The sequence below is a fragment of the Peromyscus eremicus genome, chromosome 8a (assembly GCF_949786415.1).
Source record: "Peromyscus eremicus chromosome 8a, PerEre_H2_v1, whole genome shotgun sequence".
NCBI lineage: Eukaryota > Metazoa > Chordata > Mammalia > Rodentia > Cricetidae > Peromyscus > Peromyscus eremicus.
Window position 1 is genome coordinate 41,630,922 of NC_081423.1, and position 15,172 is coordinate 41,646,093.

The following is a 15,172-nucleotide window of genomic DNA, read 5'->3' on the forward strand; positions in this document are numbered from 1 at the left end:
AGGTATATTGCCCTGTAAATTGAGGTAGTGGTACCAGGAATAAATAAATTAAGGAATATTTAACTTTTCAAAAGGAAAGAAACAAACCTGTTTCTCTCATTTGCTACTTTTACTTTCTGAGGCCACATTGTGTTCTTGATAATTTAACTTCAGGTATAACATTCCTGTAGTGTGTCACATGGAAATGCTAATTCAACTTCAGGTATAACATTCCTGTAATGTGTCACATGGAAATGCTAATTTAACTTCAGGTATAACATTCCTATAAAATGTCCCATGGGAATGCTAATTTAACTTCAGGTATAACATTCCTGTAATGTGTCATATGGAAATGCTAATTTAACTTCGGGTATAACATTCCTGTAACATGTCACATGGAAATGCTAATTTAACTTCAGGTATAACATTCCTGTAACATGTCACATGGAAATGCTAATTTACCTTCAGGTATAACATTCCTGCAATGTGTCACATGGAAATGCTAATTTACCTTCAGGTATAACATTCCTGTAACATGTCACATTTCCATGCTATGTCAGATATAGAGAATGGGGCCAAATCTGTCTCAGGTCAGAGTGGCCACACCAGCTACCTCTCTCTCCTAAACACTGCTGCTCTGATTGTCTAGACTCCTGGGAATGAGCTCCTCACCAAGGGGCATAAAACAGTATTTGGACTCTTCATACAGGGATGTGATGCTTGGTCAACAGGGGCCACCACACTGAAGTTCCCAGAGGACAAATCCATACACATGTTAAAGACTCTGTAACTGGCCAACTGATTAGAATACCTGTGATTATGAAGCCTTAGAACATTACAGATACAAAGCAATTATCACAGCCCATCTTAGTGTCCTTAGGAGACATTCATTGCAGTTTTGGGTTCTGAGCCAACATCCCTGTGCCTATTAGGTGAAACCTTTTGGAATATATTGGCTTATCAGAATGCTAGCTTTTCACAAACCAAAAACTTTCCATGTCACCAGAAACCATAGTTTCCTACTTTTCCTACTTTACTACACCCTGATCCCCTGATGTCTCCTAAAGTATAGTTGAATAATGCCTTGAGTTATGACTTACAGCTTGTTTATGCTTTGTAACTTTCCATGAAACTTTGGACCATGTCATTGGGGGTAACCTGAGTCCATATTCCTGGGCTGTGGTCACTCACAATAGGCTCAGGAATAAGCTATATCCCATTCCTTTGAGTGAGAGCTATTTTTGGTTTTGAGAAATACATGAGTACATCTATATGCAAATACAGCATTACTGACAATTTGAGATCCTCTGGGTCACTTGTACAATCTAGATTTAAATTTTTAACCATTATTTTTATTATATCATAAAAAGGGAGCAGAAGGAATAAAACTTTTTAATCTAATTTCAAATATACATAAATTATCAAGAAAATACACAGAATTAGTCCAATATGTCTTTTATCTCCATTCACGTCTTGTTAACATTGTTAACCACTTTGCTTCCAAAGCACTTTAATTTTTATCAGCTGAACACTGATAAAATGATAGCCATTTATTCCTCAGTACAACATAATTTTGAATAATAAGACTATTGTCCCACAAAACTAAACAGCCACTATCAACTTCATAAAATATAACATTGATAGGATACAAATAAAGAGTTTGAATGTACAAGAAGTATGCCAATGAAATTTTCAGAATAGAGAAAGAATTCTTCAAAAGGGAAGACTATGCGATGAGACATGATAGATGAGGAATAAGGTCAGCATGAGACCTACCTAGATCAACAGATGTGCTGAGATAAGGAGAAGAAACTGTTCATTCCAAATTACTTACTTTATTGTTTCTTGAAAGAGGTGTTTTGCACTCAACAGTTTCTTCAGGGCATCTGTGACATTCTTATTTCTAAGACTGTAGATTAGTGGGTTCAACAGAGGGGTGAGTATTGTGTAAAACACAGACACCATCATGTCCTTCTCAGGAGTGTGGAAGGAGACAGGGAACATGTAATTGTAGATACCAGAACCATAGAAGAGGATGACCACAGTCATGTGGGAGGAGCAGGTAGCCAGGGCCTTCTTTCTGCCCTCTATCGAGTTCATCCTGATAACTGCTAGGAGGATGAATGAATAGGAGCTTGAAATGACTGTTACAGGGATGAGAAGCATGAGCACACAGCACAGGTACATGAGGGTCTCATACAGCTGAGTGTCTGAGCAGGAGAGCTTTGTCACAGCAGGTGCCTCACAGAAGAAATGATGGATCTCATGAGATGCACAGAATGGGAAGGTCATGGTGACAGGGCTGAATATGATGCCATCCAAGGATCCCAGGAACCAACAGACAGATACCAGGAGGAGACACATCCTGTGGCTCATGAGGACAGGATAACGGAATGGATGGCAGATAGCCACATAGCGGTCATAAGACATGGCAGCCAAAAGGAAACATTCTGAACCTCCCAATGTCATGTACAGGAATATCTGTATCCCACAGGCAGCAGCTGAGATCTTGTGGCTCCCAAGGACCTGGTCCATGAGCATCTTGGGCACAGTGACAGAAATATATATCATGTCCATGAGGGACAACTGGCTGATGAAAAAGTACATGGGTGTGTGGAGGCGGTTGTCAGAGTGTATCAGAAGGATCAGGAGGGCATTCCCAGACAAGGCCATCAGGAAAACCACAAATATGATGACAGCAAGCAGGGCAGGGTGTTTGGATTGACTCAAGAATCCCACCAGGGTGAAATCTGACTGTCCAGTGTAGTTGCTCATCCAGTTGTTGATGTTCATGAGTGTTTCCTAGGCAACCAAGAATGCCTTGGGGTTAGTGTTTGCAAACTGATATGTGCACAAGCCTAGTGTGCTGAGACAGTTCCATGGGCCTTTAATTCTGAGAATGATTATCAAACTATAATTTAAAGTTTTAAAAGTTAAGGAATTAATATCTTTGGTTAGATCATCACAAGTCAGGGTAGAGCTATCATAGTTCATGGTTGTAATCTTTCCTGATGACTAATAGTGATCTTTATTAATAAAGTCTTGAAATCTGCACAATAATTTTTTGCTACTAGCAAAAAGAGTGAATGGTAGACCAAAAGAAACAAACAAAAACTAAGGAAAGACAAACACAAATAAGGAGACATATTATTAAGAAAGTTAATGAATAAAGTTATTCTTAAGAATCATTGTAGAGTTGCTTATAATATTAACACTTTATGAGATGCACTCTCCATTTTAGTAGTCAATGAAGAATGTAGTTTTAAAAAAATATTGTAAAAGATATTAATGGAAAAATGCACACACAGCCTGGAGAGATGGCTCAGAGGTTGAGAGCACTGGCTGCTCTTCCAGAGGTCCTGAGTTCAATTCTCAGCAACCGAATGGTGGCTCACAACCATCTGTAATGAGATCTGGTTCCCTGTTCTGGTGTGCAGGCATACTTGAGGGTAGAACATTGTATGCATAATAAATAAATAAATATGAAAAAAATGCACAGTCTACTTAAAATTGAGCTTGAAGTTTCTTGATAAATGATTGATTTTAAAGATTATCCTCTTTACATATACATTCATATAAACATAGTCATATGAAACGACAAATAAAACCATACATAGAACATGCTTGCTCATATAACACTGGTTGGACTGAGATAGTGGGAAGTCTCACCCTTTCCTGGTCTCTGCTTCTCCCAGTTCATCTCCTCACAGAGTCCACCATTGACTCCAAACTTCAGCAGGAGGCAGAGGATTCAGCAGTCACTGCTGGTTGCCAGGCCAGGCTGTGGCAGCAGCATCACTATGGACTGTCAGCCACTTCTTCATGGAGTCTGGGAAGTAGAGAGGACACAACCATGATATGTCCCTGACAGTGAATCTGCATTCCGCCATGCTTACAGCCTGCCTCTGTTAGATGAAATTATATATATATATATATATATATATATATATATATATATATATATATATATATATATATATGTGTGTGTGTGTGTGTGTGTGTGTGTGTGTGTGTGTATGTGTGTATATATATACACACATACACACACATATGTTTGAGTGTGTGTGTATTCAAGGACACATTAACTTTGATTGCATTAAACATGGTTAGTGTCCATCTGTGCTGGGAAAATAGTAGATATGTGAATAAATTTGAAGGTTTAAACAGGTACAACAGAGTGAGAAACAGCAGCAGACAGAAGGTAGCCAGCCTTTCTGACAAGGCTCAGTGATCGCCTCTTCCTCATGTACTTCTCAAGGAGAGGAGATTTGTAAAGTTTTTTTCTGACTTGTAGATATTACATTTTGATAGTTCTTAGCAACAGAAAGGAAATGAAATCACCCCTTTCTGACATGTTAGCCATAGTTAAAGGGAGGGGCTGCTGAGACAACAATCACAAGTCTCAGGGTCATTTTAATCTATGTCGGGATTCTAAAAACAAAAACACAAAACACACCTGAAACCGAAGTCCTTAAAGGGCCATGATCTGCCAAGCTGCTGATGGAGCAGAGAACATGGCCAGGTCCTTGATGCCTTCATATAAATGTCAGAAAAACCTGAGACCTATGGGAGGAGACAGACAGAGATACAGACAGACAATAACTGAAGGATAGGAAGACACATGAATGATTTCCATCTTAAAAAGGCTTATTCATGAAAGGAAACTTACACATGTTCTAAAACTTAAGCTTTCCTCATTCTCCTTAAGGTTACCTGCTGACGTAATTCATATTTGTGGACACAGAGAGCAAGGATCAGTGAGGCTGCCACAGTATATGAGAATCCCTGGCGAGTGTTTGCTGGGTGAGTGGAGGTCAGAAGGCAGGTGAGGGGCAGGAGGTGTGCTGGGAAGGTGGTGCACTCTGTTAAGTGGGGAACACTGGCATCAAAGCACCCAGAGAGCAGGGAGATCAGGAAGGTTGTGTCTGCACAAGGCTCAGGACCAGCAGCTGGCTTGCCCTTACACATTTTGTGTGTTTGATTTCAAATGAAGTGCTTGGTGCATGTTAACACTGGGTATTACTCACGGTGAAGGCAGAGAAATGACAAAGCATCCTTCCCAGCCAGCATCATCCCTGAACTGCCCTGTTCTTCCATAGGAGTCACCATGTTCTCTTCCTTACAGTGGAGAAGCTCAGGGTCTCAGGGCATCCACCTCACATCACACAATAACTCACAGCATGAATGCTTTACCTATGAGGAGGCACAGAGTGGGTACCTGCCTGGGTTCTATGGGGAACACCATTTCCCCAGGAAAATGTATAGTTTCTGCCTAGATCAACCACAGTCTGTTTCATATGATAAGACAGATTAAGATTAAAAAATTATGTTTGCATTACTGTCACACTCAAATATTGCTAACACTTGAAATGAAATCAACCACATAAGAGACAATTTTGTAACTAATGGTTTTTAACATGAATGCTAAAAACACATAAGGAAGGGCAGTATGTTGGCAGATACCTACTACAATCCTAGCACTTGTGAGATTGTGGCATGGGACCTGCAATGAAATCAAGGCAAATCTGGTGTGTGTGTGTGTGTGTGTGTGTGTGTGTGTGTGTGTGTGTGTGTGTGTGACATATTGATCCATTCATTCATAACTTAGAAAAATTCTCAGTAAGAAAGCACTTAAGGGAAGCTTTACGGAGATGCTGGGTGTGGTAGTGGACATCTTTAATCCAACACTACAGTGGCAGCGGCTGGTAGATCTCTGACTTCAAGTCCAGCCTGGTCTGCAGAGCAAGTTCTGGACAGCCAGGTCTACAAAAAAAAAAAAAAAAAAACCCTGTCTCAAAAAAACAAAACAAGAGAAAAGAAGACATCATTTATTCCTCCACATAAAAAATAGAAAATAAATGATAAAACAAACCCCTTGAAGAACAGACAGACTGTCTAGGGTCCACTCTGTGCTGGGCGTTCTCTCCTGTCAGGTCGACTCACCATCAGATGCAGCTGCAGCCTGGGTCATATGGGCCAAGGGACAGTAGCTGGTTAAGTGCAGAAGGAACAGGAGGCAAGTGACATCATCCTTGGCTGGGCCCTGCTCACTCCTGGATAAAGATTGTGTTAATAACTCCCCTGTGGGACTATAAGGAAGAATGTAACTAAGTGAGCCAGGGATGGTGACAGATATCTCTGCCACAGCCTCATTTACCCTTCAGTTTTGTTAAAGTGGAAAGTCATAGCCAGTATTAACCATAGCCTGGACTATCAGCATCATAATAGGAATCTGGTCTAAGATGAGTCAGTTATTGAATGTTCAGGCCCTTGTTCACTATGCAGAATTCTATTCCCTCCCATTCTCTCTCTGTCTCTGTCTGTCTGTGTCTGTGTTTCTGTCTCTCTCTCTCTGTTCATATAAGCTGTCAATAGTTTTTGTCTTGTTATCTTTCATAGGTATGGAGTCCAAAGCTTGGGTTCAGGTCCCCTTACTAGTATGTCACAGACTGACCCTGAGGGCCCATCCCTCATGCACCACCTTGTCTTCTCCCTATCACGTCACGGCTGTGTTCTGCTGCAATCAGAAGACATGTTCATTGGAACTGCGTTCTGTTCAAATGTTCTGTTCAGTTTGTTTCACTTTAAATAGTGACCTGGAGATTACAGAATGACCACAAATATAGATGGCTTAGATGAAAATGAGAATATATATATTACCATCATTGGGACAGAAGTCACACTTTAGAAAGTGACACCTTCCCTTAAACTGCACACATCTGTGAAGTGTAAACTGTGTAGTTGACGATACACAACAGGGAAGAAGATGGATCCACCTCAGTACTCTTGATCCTGCAGCCAAATTGCTCTGTACTTTTTCTGAGTGCTAAAGGTTTCTGATCGTGTTCCCATGTCATGGTGGTGTTCCCATTCTATCCTCTGGTCACACAGTGTCCTCTGCTCATCAGGCCACACTCCTGAGCTCAGCCCTCCCATGTTCCTGGGGCTTTAACCTGCAGATGGAGCAGGATCTTGACTCCTTCCACACTTGGTTTGACTGCAGGCCCTGAGTGGACTTCAGCCATGGAGGGGGAAGAAAAGGGGACTTTCCCTGTTGCTACTGGTCTGGTCTATCTGCATCAACTGTAGGTGACAGAGGCTCTGTGGGACTCCAGGCTGTGTTCAGCAATGAAGATAGCTGAATCAGCACTGTTAGGACACAGATATCTTAGGTGCTGCATGGTGTAAGGTCATTGCCACCAGTAGATTAGTGAGTCCAGCATCTAAACCATATCAAGGGGCACATGCAGCTACCAAAGTGACAACATTCTACCCCAATGTCACCTGCCTGCCCTACAGAAAGACCAGCACTCATGTATGACCAAGCACTCATGTATGTGTGAATTTCTCTAACTTGAAATGTGAAGGCTTTGTAGAGTCCTGGAAAGTGATTCATGAGGACCTTTGTTGGAGAAAGGAACTAAAAATACCAGTGTCATCAAACAATCAAATCCTATGTAATTAAAAGTTACGAGCCCATGCCACACAGTGAATGTGTCATAAAATACAACAAAAATAGTTAATGGAAATAAGGAAAGCTTATGCACAGTATGATCTGATCACAAACACACAGAACTGACTGTTGTTCCTCGTGATGCCCTGGCAATGGGAAATGCTGTCCCTGTCTGTGCATCTCACCTGCCTCCTTCTGAAGAGAGTTTGCTAGGAAGTCTTTCTTCCTTCACATTCAAAGTGTTGTAAGGATCTCAGGGCTTTAGTGAGGCTTACCAGTGTCACATAGTTGTATATCAGGTGTAGGTTTAGGAGGGGCCATGGAAAGAAGTCACAGAGACAGATGACATTTTAGCCATTTCCATCTGAAAGGTGATCAGGCTCTGGCTAACTGATTCTGTTGGTTACCAAAGGACTTTTTTGTTTGTTTGTTTTTCTGTGTAATATCCATCTTTTTGTGGCTTATTTTTATATTACCTTTACTATCTCTTATTTTTTTATTAAGAGATTTTCTATTCATTTTATATACCAACTACAGATTGGTATGTAAACATACCACTCTTCTCCTGCTCTCCAGCCTTCACCTGCAATCCTTCCCCCCATTCCTACCTCCTCCAAGGTAAGATTTCCCATGGAGAGTCAGCAAAGCCTGGTACATTCAGTTGAGGCAGGTCCAAGACCCCCTCCCTGCACCAAGGCTGCACAAGTATCACCATAGATAGGCACCAGGCTCCAAAAAGCCAGCTCATGCACTGGAGACAAGTCCCAATCCCACTGCCTGGGAGCCCCCTGAACAGTTCAAGCTAAACAACTGTCTTGTCTTTCCAAAGAGCCTAGTTCATTACCAAGGGGCTCCACGTCTATAGGTCCACAGTTCATGTGTTTCCACTAGTTTGGCTAGTTGTCTGTGTACTTTTTCCCATCATGGTCTCCATGTCCCTTGCTCATAGAATCCCTGTACTCTCTAATTGATTGGACTCCTGGAGCTTGGCCTGGGACCCAACCTTGGATCTCTGCATTAGCTTCCATTAGTCACTGGATGAGGGCTCTATGATGACAGTTAGGGTATTCAGCCATCTGATAACCACAGTAGGCCAATTCAGGCACCCTATCGACTATTGCCAGTAGTCTATGGTGGGGTCATGCTTGTGGAGTCATGGGAACTTCCCTAGTACTCTGTTTCTCCCTATTCCCATGATGTCTTCATTTATCATGGTATCTCTTTCCTTGCTCTCCCACTCTATTCCTGTTCCAGCTCAAACCTCCTATTCCCCTACGTTCTCATCCCCAGTCCCTTGCCATCTATTACCTCCCACTCATCCCCAGTTTGCTCATGTAGATCTCATCTATCTCTTCTTTGCTGGGAGATCCATGAGTCCTTCCTAGGGTCCTCCTTACTAGCTGGCCTCTGTGGAGCTCTGAGTTGCAGTCTGATTATCCTTTGCCTTACATCTAGTATTCACTTATGAATCAGTACATACCATGTTTGCCCTTCTGAGTCTGGGTTACCTCACTCAGGATGATATTTTCTAGTTCCATCCATTTGCCTGCAAATTTCATGATGTCATTGTTTTTCTCTGTTGAGTAGTACTCCATTGTGTATATATACCGTATTTTCTTTATCCATTCTTCAGTTGAGGGCATCTAGGTTGTTTCTAGGTTATGGCTATTACAAAAAATGCTGCTATGAACATATTTGAGCATGTGTCCTTGTGGTATGATTGAGCATTCCTTGGGAATATGCCCAAGAGTGGTATAGCTGGGTCTTGAGGAAGATTGATTCCCAATTTTCTGAGAAACTGCCATACTGATTTCCAAAGTGGCTGTACAAGTTTGCATTTTCACCAACAGTGTAGGAGTGTTCTCCTTGCTCCACATCCTCTCCAACATAAGCTGTCCTCAGTGTTTTTGCCCTTAGCCATTCTGACAGGTGTAAGATGGTATCTCAGAGTCATTTTGATTTGCATTTCCCTGATGACTAAGGATGTGAGCAATTCCTTAAATGTCTTTTGGCAATTTGAGATTCTTCTGTTGAGAATTCTCTGTTTAGCTCTGTAGCCCATTTTTTTTTTTTAAATTGGATTGTTAGGTATTTTGATGTCTAGTTTCATGAGTTCTTTATATATTCTGGAGACCATCCTTCGGTCAGATGTGGGGTTGGTGAAGATCTTTTCCTATTTTGTAAGCTGTCGTTTTGTCTTATTGACTAAGTCCTTTGCTCTACAAAAGCTTCTCAGTTTCAAGAGGTTCCATTTATTAATTGCTGCTCTCAGTGTCTGTGCTACTGGTGTTATATTCAGGAAGTGATCTCTGGTGCCAATGCATTCAAGACTACTTCCTACTTTCTTTTCTATCAGGTTCAGTGTAACTGGATTTATGTTGAGGTCTTGATCCACTTGGACTTGAGTTTTGTGCATGGCAATAGATATGGGTCTATTTGCAATCTTCTACATGCTGACATCCAGTTATGCAAGCACCATTTGTTGAAGATTCTTTCTTTTTTCTATGGTACAGTTTTGGCTTCTTTGTCAAAAATCAGATGTTCATACGTGTGCAGATTAATGTCAGGGTCTTCAATTTGATTCCATTGGTCCAAATGTCAGTTTTTATACCAGTACCAAGCTGTTTTTATTACTTCAGCTGTATAGTAGAGCCTGAAGTCAGGGATCATGATGCCTCCAGAGGTTGCATCATTATACCAGATTCTTTTAGATATCCTGGGTTTTTTTTTTCCATATGAAGTTGAGTATTGTTCTTTCCAAGTCTGTGAAGAATTGTGTTGGGATTTTGATGGGAATTGCATTGAATCTGTAGATTGATTTTGGTAATATTGCCATTTTTACTATGTTAATTCTACCTATCCATGAGCATGGGAGATCTTTCTATTTTCTGATATCTTCTTCAATTTCTTTCTTCAGAGACTTAAAGTTCTTGTCAAACAGGTTCTTCACTTGCTTAGTTAGAATTACTCCAAGGTATTTTATATTATTTTTGGCTATTGTAAAGAGTGATGTTTCTCTGATTTCTTTTTCAGCCCTTTTATCATTTGTATTTGGGAGGGCTACTGATTTTTTTCAGTTAATCTTGTATCAAGCCACATTACTGAATGAGTTTATCAGCTGTAGGAGTTCCCTGGTAGAATATTTGGGGTCACTTATGTATACTATCATATCATCTGCAAATAGTGAAACTTTGAATTCTTCCTTTCCAATTTCTATCCTTCTGAACTCCTTTTGTTTTCTTAATGCTCTAGCTAGAACTTCAAGTACTATATTGAATAAATATGGGGAGAGTGGACAGCATTGTCTTGTTCCTGATTTTAGTGGAGTTGCTTTGAGTTTATCTCCATTTAATTTGATGTTGGCTGTCAGCTTGATGTAAATTGCCTTTATTATGTTTAGGTATGTTCCTTCTATTCCTGATCTCTCTAGGACCTTTATCATGAAGGGGTGTTTGGTTTTGTCGAAGGCTTTTTCAGCATCTAATGAGATGATAATGTGGTTTTTTTTCTCTCAGTTTGTTTATGTGTTGTATTACATTGACATATATTCATATGTTGAACCATCCTTGCTTCCCTGGGATGATGCCTACTTGATCATGGTGGGTATTTTTTTTTGATGTGTTCTTGGATTCAGTTTGCCAATATTTTATTGAGTATTTTTGCATCTATGGTCATGAGGGAGATTGGTCTGTGATTCTCTTTCTTTGTTGCATCTTTGTGTGGTTTGGGTATCAGGGTAATTGTAGCCTCATAAATAGAGTTTGGCAATGTTCCTTCTGTTTCTATTATGTGGAACAGTTTGAAGAGTATTGGAATTAGTTCTTCTTGGAAAATCTGGTAGAATTCTGTACTGAAACCATGTGGTCCTTGGTTCTTTTTAGTTGAGAGACTTTTAATGACTGTCTGTATTTCCTTAGGGGTTATTGGTCTATTTAAATAGTTTATCTGGTCTTGATTTAACTTTGGTATGTGGTACCTATCCAGAAAATTGTCCATTTCTTTCAGATTTTCCAATTATGTGGAGTACAAGTTTTTGAAGTATGACTAGATGATTCCTGGATTTCCTCATTGTCTGTTGTAATGTGTCCCTTTTCATTTCTGATTTTGTTGATTTGGATGCTCTTTCTCTGCCTTTTGGTTAATATTGATAAGGGCTTGTCTATCTTGTTGATTTTTTCAAAGAACCAACTCATTGTTTCATTGATTCTTTGTATTGTTCTCTTTGTTTCTATTTTATTCATTGCAGCCCTCAATTCGGCTATTTCCTGGGGTTGACTCCTCCTGGGTGAGTTTGCTTCTTTCTATTCTAGAGTTTTCAGGTGTGCTATTAGGTCGCTAGTGTGAGATTTCTCCATCTTCTTTATGCGGGCATTTAGTGCTATGAATTTTCCTCTTAGCACTGATTTTATAGTGTCCCATAAGTTTGGCTATGTTGTACTTTCATTTTATTTGAATTCTAGGAAATCTTTAATTTCTTTTTTTATTTTTTCCTTGACCCATTGGTGATTCATTTGGGCATTATTCAGTTTCCATGAGATTGTAGGCTTTCTGTAATTTTTGTTCTTGAAATCTAACTTTAAGCCATGGTAGTTTGATAAAATACAGGAGGTTATTCAATTTTTTTTGTATCTATCGAGATTTGCTCTGTGACCGAGCTTGTGGACAATTTTAGAGAAGGTTCCATGTGGGGTGCTGAGAAGAAGGCATATATATATATATATATATATATATATATATATATATATATATATATATATGTTAGGGTGGAATGGTCTGTAGATATCTATTAAGTCCATTTGAGTCATAACTTCTGTTAGGTGCCTTATTTCTCTGTTATGTTTCAGTCTGGCAGATCTATCCAGTGGTGAGAGTGGGGTGTTGAAATCTCCCACTACTAGTGTGTGGGGTTTGATGTGTTATTTAAGCTTTAGTAATGTTTCTTTTACAAATGTGGGTGCCCTTGTATTTGGGGCATAAATGTTCAGAATTGAGACTTCATCTTGGTGGATTTTCCCTGTGATAAGTATGTAATGTCCTTCCCAATCTCTTTCAATTGATTTTAGTTTGAAGTCTATTTTATTAGATATTAGGGTAGCTCCACCAGCTTGTTTCTTAATTCCATTTGATTGGAAAGACTTTTCCCAGCCTTTTACTCTGAGGTAGTGTCTGTCTTTAAAGTTGAGGTGTTTCTTGTATGCAGCAGAAGGATGGATCCTGTTTTTGTATCCATTCTGTCAGCCTGTGTCTTTTTATAGGGGAATTGAGACCATTGATATTAATGGATATTAATGACCAGTGATTGTTAATTCCTATTGTTTTTTGTTGATAGTGTTGTGTGTTTCTCTTCTTTGGTATTTGTTGGTGTGGGATTATCTATTGCCTGTGTTTTCATGGGTGTATCTAACTTTCTTAGGTTGGATTTTTCCTTCTAGTGCTTTCTGTAGGTCTGGATTTGTGGATAGCTATTGTTTAAATCTAGTTTATCTTGGAATATTTTGTTTACTCCGTCAATGGCGATTGAGAGTTTTGCTGGATATAATAGTCTGGGTTGGCATCCATGGTCTCTTAGTGTCTGCATAACATCTAAGACCTTCTGGCCCTCAATGTCTCCATTGAGAAGTCAGGTGTTATTCTGATGGGTCTGCCTTTATATGTTACTTGGCCTTTTTCCTTTGGAGCTCTTAGTATTTTTTCTTTATTCTGTATGTTTAGTGGTTTGATTATTATGTGGCGAGGGGACTTTTGGGGGGGGGCATCCAGTCTATTCGGTGTTCTGTAAGCTTCTTGTACCTTCATAGTCATTTCCTTCTTTAGGTTGGGAAAGTTTTTCTTCTACGGTTTTGTTGAATATATTTTCTGTCCCTTAGAGTTGGTATTCTTCTCCTTCTTCTATCCCTAGTATTCTTAGGTTTGGTGTTTTCATGGTGGCCCAATTTTCCTGGACATTTTGTGCTATGACTTTATTGGCTTAGTGTTTTCTTTGACTGATGAATCTATTTCCTCTATTGTATCTTCAATGCCAGAGATCCTTTCTTCCATCTCTTGCATTCTGTTGGTGATGCGTGCATCTGTAGTTCCTGTTCATTTACTCAGATTTCCCACTTCCAGCATTCCCTCAATTTGTGTCTTCTTTATTGCCTCTATTTCAGTTATCAAATCTTGGACTGTTTTATTCACCTGTTTAATTGCTTTCTCTTGGCTTTCTTTAAGGGATTTATTGATTATTTCCAATTTTTTGTTTTTCTTTGAATTCTTTAAGGGAAATTTTCATTTCCTCTTTAAAGACCTCTATCGTCTTCTTAAAGTCATTTTTAAGGTCGATATCTTCTGCTTCTTCTGCTTTAGGATGTTCAGGTCTTACTGATGTAACACCACTAGGTTCTGATGGTGTCATATTGATCTTTATGTTGTTGACTGTATTTTTGCACTGCAGTCTACCCATCTCTTCCTCCACTCCATGCAAGTGGTGTCTGTGTCTGAGGGAGCCTCTTTTGGTCCAATTGATACTCTTGGTCTCATGGGAGCTCTTGGTCTAATCTAGGCTCTATGTCCAGTTGGTGCTGGTGGATTCTTTTTCCCATTGAGCAGATCTTAGTCTGATGGGCACCAGTTGGCTCTGTCTCAAGGAGCAGCTATTCCTAATCAGTGCAGGGTGGGCCTGTTTTCTTGGTGAGGGAGTAGGGGAGGAGGCCGCTGGTGGGTCACTGGGGCTCCAGGGCTTTAGTGGAGGGAAGTGGAATATGCTTCTGGGGCAGAGAGGCTAGGGACTTGGTCTGCCCAGTCTGGAGATAGGGTCTTACCTGTCCCCAGTTGGTGCAGGGTGGGCTTATGACTCTGGTGGTCACTGGTGTCACAGGGGGCTGGCTGTGTTTTTGGTGAGGGGATGGGGAAAGAGGCAGATGTCCAGTCCCTGGGACTCCAATGGCTCGGGGAAGGGGCACACAATGTGCCCCTGGGGGCCAGGTGCAAGAATGATAGACAGCACTGGTTACCAGCGCTGGTTACTGCACAGAAAGTTCATGGTCATGACAAAACCAAGTATCAGTATCAGAGCTTTATTAGGAGAAAAAGAGGTGTGTATGGGGGGTAAGAGAACCATGCCTGGGGGAGGAACATGTGCAGAGAGAGAGAGAAAGATGGTGGGGGAAAGAGAGAACAGAACAGAGAGGGGGTGGAGTCTGAGTCACAGCTCTTTAAGACTCAGGTGGATTTACAGAGCTGTAACACGCATGCGCAGATTGTATGACCATGTGGTGCATATGTAATCACCAGATCATACTAATGACATAAGACCCAAGACCCCTTGTCTAGCTCCTGAACTGTGCATGTGCAGTCATGCAGATGGAGCTCTGCAGAATCCCCACACTAGGGGCTAGAGACCTGGTCTGCCCAGTCCACAGATAGGGCCTCATTTGTTTCCAAATGGTGCAGGTTGGGCTTATGACTCCGGTTTTCACTGGTGTTTCAGGGGGCTCTTTCTTGGTGAGGGGTGGAGAAAGAGGCAGCTGGCCTGTCCATGGGGCTCCAATGGCTTGGGGGATGGGCACACAATGTGCCCCCAGGGCCTAGGGGTTAGGGACTGGGTCTGTCCAGTCCAGAGATGAGGTCTTACCTGTTCCCAGTCGGTACAGGGTGGGCTTATGACTGGTTTTCACTGGTGTCACAGGGGGCTGTTTTCTTGGCAAGGGGGCAACAGTGACTAGAATTTCTTGAAGGATTTACAGTCACCTCCACCTGATG

The 15,172-nt window shown here is 40.9% G+C and overlaps 1 protein-coding gene across 1 annotated transcript; it reads right to left on the bottom strand.

The window, feature by feature from the left end:
• Positions 1-1,809: 1,809 nt before the first annotated feature.
• Positions 1,810-2,772, bottom strand: LOC131916049 (olfactory receptor 2T29-like). The gene has a single exon (XM_059269351.1). It carries the CDS (start codon positions 2,770-2,772, stop codon positions 1,810-1,812), a length of 963 nt encoding a protein of 320 aa, XP_059125334.1.
• Positions 2,773-15,172: the final 12,400 nt, after the last annotated feature.